General features: G+C 45.3%; 1 protein-coding gene across 1 annotated transcript in view; it reads right to left on the bottom strand.

The window, feature by feature from the left end:
• The window catches only part of MSH2 (mutS homolog 2), a 52,822-nt gene that overhangs the window by 2,699 nt on the left and 30,863 nt on the right, over positions 1 to 19,260 (bottom strand). Inside the window, exons 8-14 of the mRNA XM_081000900.1 lie at positions 19,103 to 19,212; positions 10,049 to 10,172; positions 8,465 to 8,615; positions 8,223 to 8,320; positions 2,025 to 2,270; positions 1,164 to 1,368; positions 293 to 540 (exon numbers count right to left, since the gene is read on the bottom strand). Coding sequence (XP_080857026.1) covers positions 293 to 540; positions 1,164 to 1,368; positions 2,025 to 2,270; positions 8,223 to 8,320; positions 8,465 to 8,615; positions 10,049 to 10,172; positions 19,103 to 19,212 — 1,182 coding nt within the window. The remainder of the gene's footprint in view (positions 1 to 292; positions 541 to 1,163; positions 1,369 to 2,024; positions 2,271 to 8,222; positions 8,321 to 8,464; positions 8,616 to 10,048; positions 10,173 to 19,102; positions 19,213 to 19,260) is intronic.

The following is a 19,260-nucleotide window of genomic DNA, read 5'->3' as shown; positions in this document are numbered from 1 at the left end:
ACTAGGGCCAGGGAATCTATGGCTCACCAGGTGTTGTTGAACTCCAATTCCCATAATCCCTGACCACTGGCTAAGTGAGTTGGAGTCCAATGTCTGGAAGGCCATAGGTTTCTCACACCACCAACCTTCCCCCATGTGGTGCCTTCCAACTTCAATCAGCTCCAGCCAGCATGGCCAACGGGCAGGGATGATGGGAGTTGTAGTCCAAAACATCTGGAGGACATCAGGCTGGTGAAGACTGCTCTACAGTAAACAGGGTGGATTTCTTCCAGGGATCTGAAGCGAGCCTCACCATTTTTCACACGATACAGCATTGTCAGCGTGTCCTCTGTGGTTAGCGCTGTGACGTGCAAGTTATTCATGGTGGGGATCTCGTCAGCAAGTGCGGTCAGTTCGTGAAAATGAGTGGCAAACATACAAAACGCTCCAATTTTGCTGGCAATATATTCTGAGATTGCCCAGGCCAATCCAAACCCATCATAGGTAGATGTTCCTCTCCCAAGCTCGTCAATGATTACCAATGAGTTTTCTGTTGCAATCCTAAAACCAGAGGCAATAAAGTTGTCAAAAGTGGTACAGCTTCAAAACTAAACAGGAAAACTACACCACTGGCCGCTGAACAATCAAGGATACACAAATGCTACTTTCTCAACATTCCTCTCTTTTAAGAGCCTCCTCCAGATAACATTCCCTCTATTTCCAAAGTTTAGAACTCCTGTCTAGCCCAAACACTCCCAAAGTACTTCAGGGACTGAGGATGCTAAGTAGCCAAAGAATGTAAATGTCTGAATTTCATGGGAAGGAGGGTGAAGAACCTACGTGTGGAATGGAGTGTCCTGGAGAAGGGTACTGATATCTGACTATGGGACTGAACAGGAACACAGGATACTGAAACATTTTGCTGTAGGTCCCATTTGTTCCCAATAATACTGAACTAAAACGGCAATCAACTTAGAAGCAAAATGAGCCCGTTGTTTTCTTCCTATGTTTGGAGACTTCTGAGATTCTCAAAAATATACTATTCTCCAGTGGCTGTGGCCAGTCTCAGAGAGTATCTGTCCTGTGCACAAAACAGATCACAAGCACCTTGGGGAGTGGGGTCACTAAGCTTGTAGAAACACTTGGGGCTTCTGGCGAGCAAGGTTTGCAAACAAAGGTCTTACCTAAGGATGGCAGACGTCTCCAACATTTCCGCCATGAATGTAGACACGCCTTTCAACTGGCTGTCTCCAGCTCCTACCCGGGCCAGGATGCAATCCACAATGCTTATCTCTGCAGAGTCACATGGCACAAAACAGCCAATCTGGGCCATGAGAACAATCATCCCTGTCTGGCGGATGTAGGTGGATTTCCCTCCCATGTTTGGTCCTGCAGAGCAAGTAGCAGCAGGAAATTAAGCGGCATTTCAAGCAGGAGGAGTAAAGGTCTTCTTGACAACCTAATATGCAACTTCAGTTTAACATACTGTGCTGTTTTTTTATTTTAAATCACTTAGTATTTCAAAAATCTTTATTCGGTTTACACTGTACATGATATAAAAACAATATCTATTGAAGCAAAATGAAACCTAAAACCAACAAAACAACATTAATTCTGATTAAATACAGCTATTCTTCAATGTCCTTTTTATTAACTTTTGATTAATTATCATATTCATAAGCTGTTCTACCTTGTCAGTGAGCAACACCACCACCAATGCAACCATGGCTGTTCCATCTGCATTTTATGAAAATCACTTCCACTGATTTGCATGTTGGGTCAGTTTTGCACTGGTTGTCAGGCTTCAAACTTGAAAGCTGAAACGTTAAGGCTTGCCTGAAGATTGCTTCCCCATTTCAAATCAAAACACCCACCTAAATGCAGAACGCTCGTCTGCAGAAATTATTATAGGCTCATTTCTTCTCTGTTTTGAGGCCGGGATACAGGCTTATTTTAAAACATCCTCATAAATAACACGCACACATACAACACAGAAGATGGAGGCAAGAGGGGAAACAGGCATGGCATATAAACGAAGTTTTTACCGGTAATGATATGGAACATCTGCTTGCCCTTCTCAAAGGTCACATCGTTCGGGATGAAGGAAACGTCATCTTGAACTTCAATGCAGGGGTGTCTTGAGGCTTTCAGCACAATCTTCCCTGTCCCCTTTTCCAGAATTGTTGGGCGTACGTATGGGGTCGGCGCTGCATTTGACGCATGAGCAAAACTGACAATAGCATCCAGCTGGGCTATGACATCACTCAGGATCTGTATGGGCTCCTTATACCCTGTTGGAAAAGCACAGGCTCAATGCAGCTTCCTGCTTTGCAGAAATCTAAAAGGAATCCAGACATTAATCTGGCACCGCCACCCGCTTCTATCAACTTCTACCATCCTAGCATACAATGAGAATTCTAGCTGGTGATGTGATAAGCCAACTTGCAGGTGAGAACATAGAACACTTTTCTTTCTTTGCATTTGAATATCCCAAGGTGGGGGCGGGGGGTCAATTGGGGTCCTGGCTTCATGGTTGCAGGTGCAGCCGTTTCAGTTATGCAATATCCTTGCACCTCAGTGAAATGTGTTGCTGTCCCCTCTGGCTGAGTGGTCCCTCTCCCTGCAGGCTCAGTGTCCACACAGGAATCTGTATTATACGAAGTCCTATCAACGGTCCATCTAGCTGAGTACTGTTCATACTGGCTGGCAACTGCTTTCCAGGGTTTCAGACAGGGGACGTTCCCTGTCCTATCTGGAGATGCTAGGTTCTGAATCTGAGACTTTCTGTATGCAAAGCAGATGCTACACCTCTCTCTTACCACTTTCATTTCACTTTAAAAAAACAGCCAGTCTAAATAGCCACACCAATTCACTACATTAAAAAAGGACACATAAACCACTGTGGCACAAGTCTAGGTAGTGCGTATGGAAGTCCTGGGCTGCCCGGACGACAAGACCTGCCCCCTTCGGCCTCGCTGGGGTGGTCCAAATGAAAGCAGAGCAATATGTTTGGACCAGCTTGGCTGCAGGAGTTGCCGGAAGGAGGCGCACAAGGTGCCATCCAACCATCGTAGGGACTCCACTTTGGATTGGTGCAGGGCTTACTCTTTAACCTTTTCTTCTCCCCAAGATGTCCCACAAGCTAGCAGGTACGGGTTGTTCCTCAGGGTTTGCTCCCAAAACCTTTCTCAGGAACGAGTCTAGCCGCAAGGCAGCAGAGGTTTAGGATCAGGGTTTTCCTTCTCCTAGATGGGTTACCTTCCCAGGTTGACGATCCCCATGTGCCCCTCACTTCCCTCTACAGCCCGTGCAAAAACAATCTTCTTGAATATTGGACCCGCTACTGGCCTAGTCCGTTCAATCCGCAGGAGCCTGACTTCGCATGCAGAGGATAGTCAAGTCTTAAACACACACTACCACAACTGCAGTGATCAGGAACAGTATCTTCCCCCAACCCCCCATCCTCTCCTGACATATATACACTAAGTGCAACCCTCAGCCATGAAGGCTCTTGAAATCCTCAACCACCAGTACTCAAAGTGAAGCAAACTACCCCAAACCACCACTTATGTCGCTGAGGATGTCTGGGCCATAAAAAGTGTTCTGCCCCTAATAAAAAGGTAAAGGGACCCCTGACCATTAGGTCCAGTCATGGCCAACTCTGGGGTTGCGGCGCTCATCTCACTTTATTGGCTGAGGGAGCCAGCGTACAGCTTCCGGGTCATGTGGCCAGCATGACTAAGCCGCTTCTGGCAAACCAGAGCAGCGCACGGAAACGCCGTTTACCTTCCCGCCGGAGCAGTACCTACATATCTACTTGCACTTTGATGTGCTTTCGAACTGCTAGGTTGGCAGGAACTGGGACTGAGCAAAGGGAGCTCACCCCGTTGTGGGGATTCGAACTGCCGACCTTCTGATCGGCAAGTCCTAGGCTCTGTGGTTTAACCCACAGCGCCACCCGCGTCCCTGAGTCTGCCCCTAATAATGACACCCAACTCCGTCCGTCCCCCCTCAACTTCAGGTGAAGCACTGCATTCCTTAAAAATATGCCTGAAGGCAGTTACTGACTGCATAAGGGATAACAAATGGAAGCTTAATCCAGGCAGTAAAGAAGTGATAATGATGGGACAGCCCAAAACTATCCTAGCATGAGTTAGATCCCCCACTAAGGATGAGATTTGCAACCAGGGGTTGCTCCTAAACGCTGAACTTCTGCTGGATTCTCAGGCGACTGCAGAGCCTAGGAGTGCATTTTGCTGGGTTAAGCTAGTGAGCCAAGGTGATGCTCTTTTCAGATAAAGAGTTGAACTCAGTCCCTCATGCTTTAGTAACCTCCCACACAAGTGACTGAAACACGACCTACATGTATTCTATGTTTCAAGAAGCAGCTAGCGCAGAATGCTGCAGCTCATCTGATCACGGAAGAAGCCTCAGTGAAATATTCCAGATCTAGCTCATCTGCAGTGGCTGCCTGGCCCGGTTGCTTCCAGGCCCAGTTGAAATTGCTGCTGCTGATCTTTTAAAGTCTGCATCAGAGCTGAGGAACCTCAGGCCGGGGCCTTGATGCAGCCCTCTTCACCCCAGGCCATGTCCTCTCACCCCTAAGCAGCCATGTTCCACACCCAAACTGTCCTTTAATTGGGTTCGTGAACTGATAATACCTGTCGCTTGCCTAGATGGAGAGCTGTGGGGCAGTGGGACTGAGGCTAAAGAGCAATGAATGTAAATTTGGCTTTTGTGCGGTAGGCAGTTTCTACACCCACAAACACCCACCCACACATCCTTTCTATTCTCCATCCTGGGAAGTGAAGAGACACTATCAGAGCTTATTTCAGCCAGGATAAAGCACTCAAAGGCAGTGTAAAGCAGGGGAAGTTGGGGTGCTGCCTGGGAAAGTCCCATGAGCCAGATATTGAGGTTTGGGGGGCTGCATTCAGCCCCTGAGGTTCCCCACCCTGTTGTAGCATCAAACCAAGATATGGTACTACGCCTAAACAGAGTCACGGAGTACTATAAAGCACTAGTTGTGGGCTGCGCCAAAGTATCATTAAGCTCCAATTAAGCATTTGAAACCAACTACACTCAGAGCCTGTTGACACTACTCAGGAAGGATCCTGCCGCTTATTTGCCAAGTCCTAAAGTATGTAAGCGATGTCAGGTGACAACATTTTAGCACTCGGAAAGCTCATTCTGCAAGTGCACACCAGGGAAATCACTCTTGCACATTTTAGTATTCTCTCTGGAAAGTTTTCCAGCGCAAACCTTTGCCGTCTCATTGAACTGGTAAAGAGCAAGGGCTAATTAAACTGCTGTGAGCAACCCTGGCTTTGAAAAGGCATATCACTAGCTGTTAACACTGAATGCATAAATTGGTTGACAAGACAGACCTGCTGTCTCTCTATTATACATAAAACCTTCCACAGGGACAGAATCTGATCTTCTTGACAGCATCATTCTTATCCCCACCCGCCCCGCCCAAACGAACACCCCAATTCACTTTCACAACGCCTCCCAATTGTGCGTTTTATTGCCCCAAAAGATCTTCTAACTACCATGCAAAGATGTCTGGCCAGATGTTCAAAGACCAGTTTCTACCCACAAAAAGCTACTGGGGAAACAATTATAGATAATTGCCCTGGAAGGAGAAGTTAGGGAAGGTGGGTGGTGTTAGCTAATGCAGTTAAGAAAACCACCACTAATGTACTCACTGAGACATTTGCAATTCTGCTCCCATGCACCCACAAAGCTAGGAGGCATTCACCCGAGCAGCTTTTCCTGAAACTGCTGCTGAACATGCTAGCGTGCTCCAGTAGAGCCACTTCGGCTTTGGGTCAAACCAGATGAGATGGAGATTCAGTCACAGATTTCCTGATTCTAGTTTTTGTTCATTTTTTTACACATGGTGGTAGGGTACTTTTAATTTTCCCATAACAGGCAGGAAAGGGGCACAGGAAGCTGCCATATAATAAAGTCAAACCACTGGTCAATCTTACTATGTACAGCCTACAAACTGACAGGCGGAGGCTCTCTGGAGATTGTACAGAATGCTGCCATTCTGCTTGCGCAATGGACTTTCGATTGCTCAATTAATCTCCCCACTACCTCTCCTCTCCTGTGCAGTTCCCCATGCATGCCCAAAAAACCTGCTCGTGGGGGGGGGGGACGTCCTCCCAGCCCCTTCTTATCTCTCTTCCCACAACTTCCCTTAGTGTTACCTCTACTACAGAAATTTTGATTGTAAGATCCTTTGGGGTAGGGAACTGTATTTTGCTTATGTAATTCTGTAAAGTGCTTTGTACATTTCACGTCAAGCAATAAACACAAGATGTAGTCAAACAAAGAAGCCAGACGATTCCACAGCTAAACTAAACACCAGAGCACCCACAAATGAAGAATGAAAAGATTAAACGGTGCAATCTATTTGTTCATTCACTAAGCAGATTAAAAATATGAATTTTATGTAGGCTTTTTATTAGAGCTGTCCTCAGCGAAATTGATTCAGCACCGACTAAATTACCTGCGTCTTTTTGCCAGCTCGATACAAAACAGTCACCACAGAGGCCATGTCAAGTTCCTTCCTTTTGCAAGATGAAAACTGGGCTAAAATGGACAGACTATGGCCGTGTTTACACATTTGAAGGACTATGATGCCTTTTTAGACAGTCATGGCTTCTCTCAAAGAATTCTGGGAACTGTAGTTTGTCACAGAGCTACAATTCCCAGAGTTCCCTGTGAAGAAGGACTGATTGTTAAGCCATTATGGGACCTGTAGCTCTGTGAGGGGGAACAGGGGCCTCTTAGCAACTCTCAGCACACTCAACAACTATAGCTCCCAGAATCCTTTGGGAGGACGCCATGACTGTGGTATCACAGCACTTTAAATGTATGGTTTGGATGTGCCCTGTGATATAAAGCTTTGGCTGCAGATGTCTTAGTAAGTTGGACCCCTTCAGATCTAATTCAGCTTTAATCCAATCACATGGCAAATACAGCAGCCAGCACAAGGGGGGGGGGGGGGATTGGTTGTATGAATGCACCATTAAACAAATTTATAAAACCTTTAAAAAATGACAATCTTAGCTGACAATGTATTTCTTTTCTTATTCATTTATTTATTTCCAGCCATTTTACCTAAGCGGTGCAGTATCAATACCTCTCAGCACGTTTTAACACCTAAAGCAGGTGGTGTTATAATCAACACTTCCGTTTCACTCAAAACAGCTGGCAGCAAAATGCAAACGTAGCGCACAAAGGTAAAACGCTACGAGGCCCAATCTCACACACTAAACGAGGCTAACTGTTTGAACAGCACATTCCTTTAGCTGCCGTGCCCAAGTGCTTGGGCGCCCGCTGCGCCCAAGAATTTAAGCAATCTGGAACAGCTTATGCAAGAGAAAACCACAAGTCTTTCTCATCTGTATCACCATCTTACTCATGCTAAAGCTGCCTGCACATCAGTGCCCTGTCGGAACAGGATTTGAGGGTTGCCGTTGCTTGAATCTACATCTGATTCATGAGCACAGAGATCTCTGCAATGGCGCCCCTTTAGGACACTTAGGGGTGCAGAGATGCAAACTGTCACATTAAAAATCACAGGACATGTACACGTGCCAAAAATAATAGATCAGTGACGAAAAATGGCACCAGCATGTTTTAAAGCAAAGAATAGTATTTGGATATAAAAACAGACGTCTGGCAGTTCCTAGCAGTTTTAAAGCCCTCTCTAGACATTGATTGAGATGCTGCGACCTCAGACAACTGATGCTCAGAGTTGCTAGCATGCTCACTTTTGTTTCTAGAAGCGAGACCACCCAACCCGCCACTGTCTGAACAGCCGTGATGTCAGGGAATGTTCCTGGAAAACCAGAACAGGGACAGGAAACCAAGGTGGAAGGAAGGCTACGGTTCTGAAGTGCCTTCTGTTTCATTAGCAGCAGTTGTGCTGACATCTGTAGCTGAGTGCGATATAATATCCAGAGGAAAACCCAACCAAGTTCTGCTTGGCACCTCTAAGCAGACATACGGCTGCAGGCCATGTTGGCAAATTGTTTTCCGCAGTTAACGTAGTTTGTCCTCACCACAAGATGGGTCACATTTCTATTTCAGAGAGGCCGCAGGCTGAGAGCAGACCAATTACTTTTGTACTCACTCCACAAATGGTGTGTGGGTGTTCTACTCCTGGTTAAAACATATCCTCGGAACATATCTGGTGATTCCATGTATAAGCACACAGTGTTCCTTACCTGAGGCAACGCCGATGATTTCCTTAACAACGATGGCCTGGCTTTTTTCATACTCTCCTCTGATACTTATGTATTCTTCATTGATGCTTTTCAGTTGACTGTGCAGGAACAAAAAGGAAAATGTTAGCAAACTTCCGCAACCTGGCAGAACACTTCGCTGACTCGCACCCACCCCACAGGAAGTTTAGAAGACACTTCCATTGCCGTTCCGAAGCAAAGGCAGGGATATGTGTTTCACGCACATGTTAGAGAACTTCACCCCGTTCTTCTGGGTTTCCAAGACCTTATACTTCAGGTTGTTTCGCAGGACCTTCTCTTCTTTGTAGGTGATTCGGAAAAAATGCCCAAACTGGGAGTTGCATTCTAATTTGATGCTCTTGCCGGCTTCCAGACCTGTTTCATGGGAAGGGATTGGGGGAGAATAAAATCCATGACTGATTGCGGCATTATAAACACACAAATCACATTTTCGTTATCCCCACTCAGTGAGTCAAATTTCTCTCTTGGCTGGGTTTTGCTGCTTGATATTGTACCAGGCCACCTGCCGAGAAATTAACTCATAGTCACAGGGCTTGGAACAAGTCCTAACACCTAGCTCACTAAGAGTTAAGAGGAGTTTCAAACTGCGGTTCCACTCACCACTTTAGAAATCCCTCTACTGTAATGCCACGGAAACCTAAGGTTATCCAAATTGGCAAGGAGAGGGAGCAGCTCTTATAGGAATGCTTTATTTATTGACACTGGATTGACAAGATCATCACAAAGGATAAACGCATGCCTGTACTTCAACCGTTCTGGCTGCTGCACCTCCAAAAGGGTATTGTAGAGCTCAAAAAGGTGCAGAAAAGAGCAACCAGAAGTTATCAAGGGTCTGAAATACTTCCCCTACTAGGAAAAACTTACATGGGTTGGGACTATTTAGTTTAGAAAAAGGGCAAGTGGGAAGAATGACTGAGATTTCCACTGTTGTGCATGGTGTGGAGAAGGTATATAGGTAGACGTTTCTCTCTTTCTCACAAGACTCAGGGTCATGGGTTTGAGTCCCACGCTGGGCAAAAGATTCCTGCATTGCAAGGGGTTGGACTAGATGACCCTTGTGATCCCTTGCAATATAGTACAGTGGTACCTCGGGTTACATACGCTTCAGGTTACAGACTCCGCTAACCCAGAAATATTACCTCGGGTTAAGAACTTTGCTTCAGGATGAGAACAGAAATCGTGCAGCAGCGGCGCAGCGGCAGCTGGAGGCCCCATTAGCTAAAGTGGTGCTTCAGGTTAAGAATAGTTTCAGGTTGAGAACAGACTTCCAGAACGAATTAAGTTCTTAACCCGAGGTACCACTGTACTAGACTCCAACGTTATCCAACAAAAGCTGAATGGTGAGAGATTCAGGACATACAAAGAAAGAACCCTTCTTCACACAGTGCATAGTTGCAATGATATCATTTGACGGCAGCTTTAAAGCACTCATTCCACATTGCCTCATTTGCCAACAGATCTCTGTGTGTCTGCCAAAGAAAACCTGTGCACTGCGGGGGATTCTGGGTGCAGGAGAAGAGGTGTTCACTGAACAGAGACAAGGCGCTGGTCAAGTTTGCTGTGCTTCATGCAGGCATGAACTGACTAAGAGTGGACCTTAGAAGATAGCCAGTTCTCCTCCTTTGACCATGTATTGTGGGGGAAGTTTCCAACAACAGGTGTGTAGTTTTTTGTTTGTTTTTTTAAAAAGCAAGTGCACAACTGTATTTTAAACAATGAGAATGTGAAGCATTTTTCAGCATCAAAACACAGACTGTGTGGATAAAGTGACGGTCATGCCAACATACTTAGTTCCCTTGCTGCCGCCTTCAGCACACCCTGCATTTTTTCCTCTAGCTTATCCATATTCTCTCTCAGCTCAATGAGGCTCGGCTCAATGGAGGGTTTCAAGAGGTATTCGTGGCTCTCCACCTGGGATATGGAGAGAGAAGAGTTATCCACAGAAGAGTTAAAAACAGCCGCCATGACCCTTCGGTCGTATTACGAAGCATTTAAAACCCACCAGTTCATCTAAAGCAACTTCTGAGACCACATGAACTAAGTAACAAATGTGGAAGATTAAAACTCTTGATTAGATCAGTCTAAGTGTCAAAACAAGTATTTATCAAAAGATATGTTAAGTTCACAGAACATTCTGGGGTTTGCAGCCTAAGGGCTGATCAACACCTTACATAAAATAAAAATAAATGAATGAATCACATGGTGAGGACTTTTACCTTTTTTTATTAAAAAAAAGTTCAGTCACGTGAACTCTATGCATATCAAAAATGATATGGATTTGGGATGATTCTAATAAACATTTATGTTATAGCGAGATGTTAAACTTTTCAACAGTAGCTCCTCATTTAGAGATAGCGAGATGTCGGCATTCCGTAACAGATTTGTCCCTTGATTTGGTGTACTTGAGTTTGGGCAGTTGCTCAGGCAACTGACATGACAAATCCGAGTGGCCAGGGGTAAAACGAACCCATTGTCTTTTCACGTAACTTAGCAACCATTTACTTCATATATGCAATGTGAGGACCATACAAGAATACCACCCAAGACACATGGCAATCTGTGGAGAGATTTTGGTTGGTTTTCATGTACCTTCTTATATATTCTATATGTCTGCAATGAAATTCAAAAGCAGCTAACAAGCATTTCTCCAGAAAGATCAGACGGTGCAGTCACTGTCTGATCTTTCTTGAGAAACATGTTAGCTGTTTTTATTGCTCATCTTTTATTACTGAGTTTTGAAAATACAAAACTTAACAAAAAGAGTAGCACATCAGCGGGCTAGCCTAGAACCTCTCTCCACCAGTGTGACAATTCCTCACCTGCAGCCTGAAACTGCCTAGCTCAGGAAAGACTCAAACCTTTGCCAAACTGGTGCCTCCAGGTGTTTTAGACTGAAACTCCTGGCCAGCAAATGTCAGCTTAAGCTGCTGGGAGCTTCCATCCAAAACACCTGAAGGGCGCCGGAATACTCTACACTGAGATCCTGTTGAACAGGTAAGCTCAGATTGAAAAAGAACATAAAAATGTAAGATGAGCCTGAAGGACCATGTCAAGCCTGTAAGCTGGACATGAGCGCAACAATACTCCGCCAACCTGAGATTCCCAGCAACTGGTATTCAGAGGCATAACGTTGTCTTTTCCACCCGCCCAAAATGGCAGATCATCTGGAATGCAGATGAACTTCACACTCTGGTCACACTTAAATCTAAATCTGCTCCACAAGCTCCTCAGGAGCAATGATCTTTTGGGGCTACAAAGCACAGTATGAATTCTAAAGAAAGAATGAGAGTTTAGTCAGGCTGCCTTCGAGATCCCCAAAAGAGAACGCCAGAATAACACTTCTATGAACACTGCAGAAATCCAGTGAACAGATCTTAGGCAATAATATATTGCGATGTCAAACTACTTCTCACATGTTTTCTCGTAATCAGAAGAAGAAGAAGAGGAGTTTGGATTTGATATCCCGCTTTATCACTACCCGAAGGAGTCTCAAAGCGGCTAACATTCTCCTTTCCCTTCCTCCCCCACAACAAACACTCTGTGAGGTGAGTGGGGCTGAGAGACTTCAAAGAAGTGTGACTGGCCCAAGGTCACCCAGCAGCTGCATGTGGAGGAGCGGAGACGCGAACCCGGTTCCCCAGATTACGTGACTACCGCTCTTAACCACTACACCACACTGGCTCTCACACTGTTTTGAATCACTGCAGCCTTGCTCAAGTAGGGCCATGTCCAAAGGAACAATTTGTGCATAGTGTGTCAAGAACGGTGTTAATGCTAAATAATGCAGATGTGGTAGGAAGAACAGACTCAAAAGATGCCACTAGTTCATACAATGCACCATTTATGTATGGAATCTGCGGCCACCAGGTGTTTTGAGGGCCACTAGACTAGATGACTTGACGGCGACATCTCTGGGCTGCTTCTTTGCAGTGATGAGTATTAAGACACTCCCTTTTGGGTTTGGGAGAATGGGACAGCTGGGTTGGGAGGAAGGGGAGGCAAAGGTGAGCCAGCCTTGCTTCTAAGTCAAGGGTAGGCAAACTAAGGCCCGGGGGCCAGATCCGGCCCAATCGCCTTCTAAATCCAATCCGCGGACGGTCCGGGAATCAGCGTGTTTTTACATGAGTAGAATGTGTCCTTTTATTTAAAATGCATCTCTGGGTTATTTGTGGGGCCTGCCTGGTGTTTTTATATGAGTAGAATGTGTGCTTTTATTTAAAATGCATCTCTGGGTTATTTGTGGGGCATAGGAATTCGTTCTTCTTTTTTTTCTTTTCAAAATATATTCCAGCCCCCCACAAGGTCTGAGGGACAGTGGACCAGCCCCCTGCTGAAAAAGTTTGCTGACCCCTGTTCTAAGTGATAGGTAGAATTCTGGGGCACTGCATGTCTGGTGAGATCATGAGCACAGCTCACAGATGTATATTAAGCACAACAGGTAATTGTGCAGTTTCACATTTTTACTGATTTACTTCTGTATTTATTGTGCTTTTATTCTTCTTTTGTATTAATCTGTTCACTGCTTTGTGGGCCTTTGGGTCCAAAAGTGGCACATAATAGCTATATGAATGGACCTCCAATGATAGAGAAAGCTAAGCGGCAGCAGAATGGGACAGCTATTGCCTTAATTACCCTGCTTGAGGACTTTCCCATGGGCCACTGTGGAAAACTAGATGGACCACTGATCTGACAAAGCAGACCTCTTCTTGGTAAACTTTCCATGTGGAAACAACTGCGCTGCCACTTCTAATGGCAGATTGCTGGAGCATATTCAAAACAAAACGGGTGTCCTCCTGGGGGACTCACTTCTGCTTGGAAGGGTTTTTGTGAAAAGACGCAGCTGCTACTGTGATCGTTTTGTCAGAGAGATGCTCTAACATTTACCCAGCAGGGACACATTAGCAAAACAGAGGATGAGGTGGTCTACTGTATTCCCGAAACATCAGCCCAGCCTTCCAGATAAGTACAGAAGTCAAATCAATCAATTGAAAAGTTCATCAGCCAGCTGCCTGACCATACCTAGACCTAGAGCAAGGGTCAAAAGGTAGCTAGATACAGTCAGGCAGGCAGGCAGCCGGCTGATGAACTTCCTTGGAGAAGTGGGTTTCTTCTCCAAATTGCTGAACAAATCTCAAATAGCAGCAAGTCATCAATGGCAAAAAGGACAATAAATAAGAAGCACAAGGTCTGACTAAGTATTAGATATATAGCAGCATGCAGAAATATCTGAAACAGGGCTATCGAGCTCTAGGTTCGAGGTCTACAAACTTCTAGCAGCCACACACAGTGGGATGAAAACCCAAAAGGCAAGCAAAATGATCCACCAATATGTTGTGCTACTAGATCTCATGATTGCTCTGCTAATATTTTAACTTCGAGGACAGACGCTCTATTGTTGCTGTTTTAAACTTCTGGATGTTAAGGGATGGGGGAAGGACTTTTGTGCACTGAAGGTTCAGCTGTGTCAAAAAACATTTCCTACCTTACCAGGAATTGATTTTTGAAAACTCATCTCATGTTAGGTATAAGATAACATTCCTGAGGATCTATGCTTTTCTTTTCTTTTTTCAAAAACAGATTCTAGTCCTCAAGGTGAGTCACTGCCTCTCTCAAAAGTACTTTTCTTTCTTTTCACCTTGTACCAGAGCATCCTCAGAAATGCAAATTGCTTTGTTTTTGGTTTCCCCTTCATAATATGTTATTAAAGCTTTTTCGCACTTTGATTCATCAGTTAACAAACAAGATGCTTTTCAATATCCAGAGACTGGTCCCTCCCATTCATTTGCCCTCACATGTTAACTTCAAATTATCAACTCTGCACTTTTCTGCCCATTTGAGAAATCCATATAATGGGTTTCTGAAAGCAAAATTCAAAAACCATCTTCTATTAAATCTATCCCTAGCATTTTTAGGAGAAAAAAAACCTTTTAACTTTAAGCTGCCACATCCTTACACTGCTCACACGTTATCTGTTAAAAAGCTATTTTCAAAACAGTCATTTCATCAGGGAAAAACGAGTTTCTCGTAGGTCACACTACTCAAAATGGGACGAGGGAACCTCGCTTTTACCAGAAGCTTTGGGGGAAATAACAAAAGAGGTGAAAGCCTTCTATCCCCTTCACTCCCAAACTTGTAAGGATGATGAAAAATTCATTACAAAAATGCTGGAAAGGACTTGTGTGCTTTCTGCACATCACATTGTAACCTGCATTGCAGCAAAGAAAAGCTATCTAGAGCCTGCAGGGAATGGGAGGAGGGACAGAGCTTTGTGATCACACTGTACTATCAGCAACTACAAAGAAGCCCTTTGCTTGCTTGCGGACCAGGAACAGCTGAATGCCACCACCGAGGAAGTCAAAATATTCCCAGAAAAGTGCAGAGCAGACCCCAAAGAGAAAACAGGGGAAGTGAAATTATCTTTCCCTACATCTCCTGGCAGCTACCTGGACTACATTCAGGGGCACACCAATTATTTCCCTCCGTCCCTCTTCTGCGCTACAGCTCAATGGCAAAGCACTTTCACTGCATACAGGCACTCCTGGCTCAGTCTCTACCGCTGCCAGCTAAAATGTTAGGGACGCAGGAAGCTAGCTTTGAACCAAGCCAGACCCTCGGGGTCCATCTAGCTTAGTACTGTCTGGCAGTAGCTCTCCAGGGTTTCAGCCAGGGAGTATCTCCCAGCTCATGCTGTTGACATTCCAGAGGATGCTACCTTGCAATGCCCTGCCAGAGAACGTGTTAGCTCAACTGTAAACGGCATCTTTCTACCACCCCAGTGCTACGCATCCCCAGCTGAACTCCCCCCCTTTTTTTTTTGCAGGTCTGAACCACTGCATTCACTTGGCCTTTACAAACTTAACCCAAAGCCTAGGGCCTGAGTAACTTGCAATCCCTCAGCTCGAGATCAAGAGCAAGGTGACCATCAGTATGCTGGCGGCACCAGACAATATTTCTCCTTTCCATCAGATTCTGGCAAGGGGTGGAAGTGCTGAATCAGTGCTTGGGTTTGGTTAATGGAGTGGATGAGGGCCAAACCTGAAAGACCACCTGCCCCTCTATGGACTAGTAAGTTCGCTTGGATCAGATGGGTAAATTCTACTTGTGGCACTGTACCCTACAGAATACCCTGCGGAATAATACCCTTCCTTCTGCCACCAGTTGTTTCACACGTCTTGTAAAAATATACACTTTCCATGAGTCATAAGACTGAATCCTGCTTTATACGATTTCCCTGAATCTGTTTTATTAGACACACATACAAAACAATAAAGGGATATTGTTTTTACCCTGTACACAGTGTACACTGCTTAAGAGTTTTTAAAGTTAAGCAGTTAAGGTAGGCATGTAATAAAATACATAAAATAAACTGGAGCCCAGTCAAGAGATAATACTGGTATTATAAGCCAGTCAGAATTACTCCAAAGCACATATGGAGCAGATCAAGGATGGGGCCCCTCTGGGCCAACCAAATTCAGCTGTCTATGACCTGGTCCACATGCAAAATAGTATGGGATGGGATCCCACCTTTCTACCGCTGACATCAACCAAGGGACACTTCACCTCTGACTTCCAAGTCACACACAGATGGTGCAACCAATTCCAGGATTTTATCTAGTAAACTGGGGTAGGCAACCTATGGCCCTCCAGATGTGGCTGGACTCCCAATTCCTACTTTTTCAAGTGCCCCATAATGCCCAATCTGCATTTGCAAGGAAATGTTCCTTCACTGGGGTAGCTCCTGTGCTCTGGGGGTCCCTGCCTACTGACATGGGGCAAGCACTCACACTTTATTGTTTTTGACACTAGCTGAAAGCTTTCCTGTTTGGGCAAGCCATTTGCTTTTAACTGGTTTTTGGGTTTTAGTTCTGTTCAGGGGCTGCGGCACAGTGGTAGACCAGCTACTATGCATGCAGAAGGTCTCTGACAGACAATGTGAGCTAAATAGACCAACAGCCTGGCTCAGTATAATGCAGCTTCCTTTGCCCCAGCTGTCATTTTATTTTGCACACCACTTGGAGAGCTTATTGGTTGAGCAGTTTGTAAAAATTTCTCAAATAATAAATAAAATCTCAGCCTTGAAAATATCTCCCCCTGGACACCCACCAAGGCTTGGAAGAGACTATAAGCTCCTTGTCACAGGAGGCTTGTGACACTGTTCTGTGAAGTGCAATGTACACAAGTTCCACTATATAAACCGCCATAATATATACACGCTACTTCACGCAATGTATCTGTGGCTCTATAAACCTAAGTCCGTGAAGCTGGAAGTTTACTCAGCGCAGGCCGAGCAATATAATTTGGTTGCTATGCCAACCTGCAGCTTTACCGTACCCTATTAAAGAGAATGATAGATTCTTACAGGTCTTAATGCGAAACACAAAGCTGTAAAATCAGAACCTGCGAGATCCCGCTTTCTCGCCCACTGCGGACAGTTTGCTGTTCCAGCAACTGCAGCTGCCCCTCCAACATCGGCCTTAACTAACTTCCATGGATTTTGGAAATGCAAACAAAACTTGGAGTCATGTGTCTTACTTGGCTTCATTTAAACTTATCTACTTTAATATATGGAGAATTTCTTGTCCTTTTGTTTTTGAAAGCAGGTGGGTAAAACCTAGGGGAATCCTCGACAGCAGAGAAACACTCAGGAGGAGTGGCTCACAGCAACAGGTCCCTAGCGGTGGCAGAACTGTCTTACTTGCTGCGAAGAGAAGCGGCAATATCAGGCTGCATGGATGTACCAGCAGGAACGTCAGGCTGGCAAAACAAGCAAATGCACATTTTTTAATTTCTGTGTCCTACAGGTTGCAGAATCAATTTTTCTTTGTGTGAACTTCTGATGGGCGTAGAGCCAGACTCTATACGTACAGCACTTAAGTTAACTTCCTATTTTCTGCTTATCCAGATTTCAAGTCGGTTGAATATCTAGGAATATCCGAAGCTTTATAACCAAGTCAGACCAATGGTCCATTATCTCAGTAATGCAGACACCGACTGGCAGCAGCCCTCTGGGATTTCAGGAAGGGAGTCTTTCCTAGCCCTACCCAGAGGCACCAAGGGGTGCCTTTTGAAGTGGGAACGTGCTCTAACACTGACTACAACCCTCCAGTCATATCTTGACCCAGGCAGCCCAACAAACTTTAATTAACACACATGAAAAACCAAAGCAACTCTTTGTGGTAGGGACAACTCCTATTCAAAAGGATTCCCCACTAGAACTACTATTTTACTTATACACACACACACACTCTGTTCCTGTAGCATGTACCGTATTTTTCGCTCTACAGGACGCACTTTTTCCCCTTCAAAAATGAAGGGGAAATGTGTGTGCGTCCTATGGAGTGAAGACGCCATAGCCCCGCGACCCTCTCCCGGCTGGAGAGGTGACGCGCGGCTATGGCAGGAGCCTCTATAGCCACGCGTCACCTCTCCAGCCAGGAGAGCGTGCGCGGGGCTAAAGAAGCCCCCCGCGACCCTCTCCCGGCTGGAGAAGTGATGTGTGACTATGGCAGCAGCCTCTCCGCTGCACCTTTCCGCTGCTCCCTGACCTGCTCTTTGGGGCTGGTGGTGGGCTTCCCCCCGCCAGCCCCAAAGAGCAGGTCGAAAGGAACCTGAAGCCTGGAGAGCAAGAGGGGTCGGTGCACACCGATCCCTCTCGCTCTCCAGGCTTCCAAGGTAGCCGCCTGAACGCACCTTAAACGGCACCTTGTTTTAGAGCGGGAAAACAAGAGGGGGGAAATTCTCCCTCTCTCTGCGCAGCGCCTCCTGCCGCTTCGCTGAAGGGGTGCTGGGCAGAGAGGGGGAGAATTTTTTTTCTTGTTCTCCCCCCTCTAAAACAAGGTGCGTCCTATTGTCCGGTGCGTCCTATGGTGCGCAAAATACGGTGACTGCATTTCAAGAATTAGTTAAGACTCATGTGTAGCTACTTGGATATGCCAGCATCATGGTGCTATGCATGTCGTTCTATGTTAGAGGCGCTCAGCTGTGTTGGTTATGGGATGAGATTCCTGGATGTTGATGCTCCCACCTTGGAGAGGCAAGTTTTGTGTTGACAGCCTTCTGACTGGTTGGTCTTTGGTCCCAGCCCTATGATTTTATTTATTTATTAAGCTATTTATATACCGACAACTCATAATATATCAAGTCAATGTACAACAATATATACGTGTATAATAAAACCCAAGACACCATAAAACCAGTATAAAATAATCATTTAAATGACGGGCTAATCTAGAAAGTTTAAGCAGCTGCATAGGCTTGCCGGCCTTCAAACCAGTGTTCAAGAGATGTAAATAGGTATCTGACATGTCAATAAGGCGAAATGATCACAGAACATTCACTGAAGGAATGTCTCTGCCCACTGGAAGTCGCCCCCACCCTGGCCACTCAGATCTTCAGAAGAGGACCCACCACATCTAATATATAAGGGAAGAGCCCTATGGCTGTCTGTAGCAGGGCCTTCTCTGTGGTGGCATAAAGTCTCTGGAACTCCCTCCCTAAGAAACTCTGTCTCCATTACTCCCTACGTTTCTAAAGCACATCATACAGTTAGCTTCAACACGAGCCATACAGTACTGATGGGACAGATTTATGTTATAATCTGATTCCTCCATTAATGCCAGTCCTTGGTGATTTTTAAATTGTGCTGGCACTTGGTTTCTTTTATTGCCCTATGGCTGTTTTTAGTCATTTTGGCGGAACAGTCTTGAGTAAGTTTTTAGAAAGGCAGGCTGAAAAGTTTAAATATAGAAAAGTTGTTCATGCTGCTAATACCACCGGGTCATCATCCGCCCAGCACATCTTTGACAGAACCAAGCAACTTTATTCTGCTTCCTTCAGATTACCGTGTTCATGTCCAAAGTTTCATCAATCATATTTTGGAAATTGGAAAAGTCAGACAGCAGTTCCCTCAGAGGTCCTGTGAACACTGCTTGTACTAACGTTTTGCTGTTTTCTGAAAAAAAGGAAAAACACAAACATGTATCATAATCACCATCAATTT

This window comes from Podarcis pityusensis, assembly GCF_964106645.2.
Source record: "Podarcis pityusensis genome assembly, chromosome: 3".
Taxonomy (NCBI): domain Eukaryota; kingdom Metazoa; phylum Chordata; class Lepidosauria; order Squamata; family Lacertidae; genus Podarcis; species Podarcis pityusensis.
The sequence above is the reverse complement of the archived record's forward strand: the minus strand, read 5'-3'. Positions and strand labels throughout refer to the sequence as shown.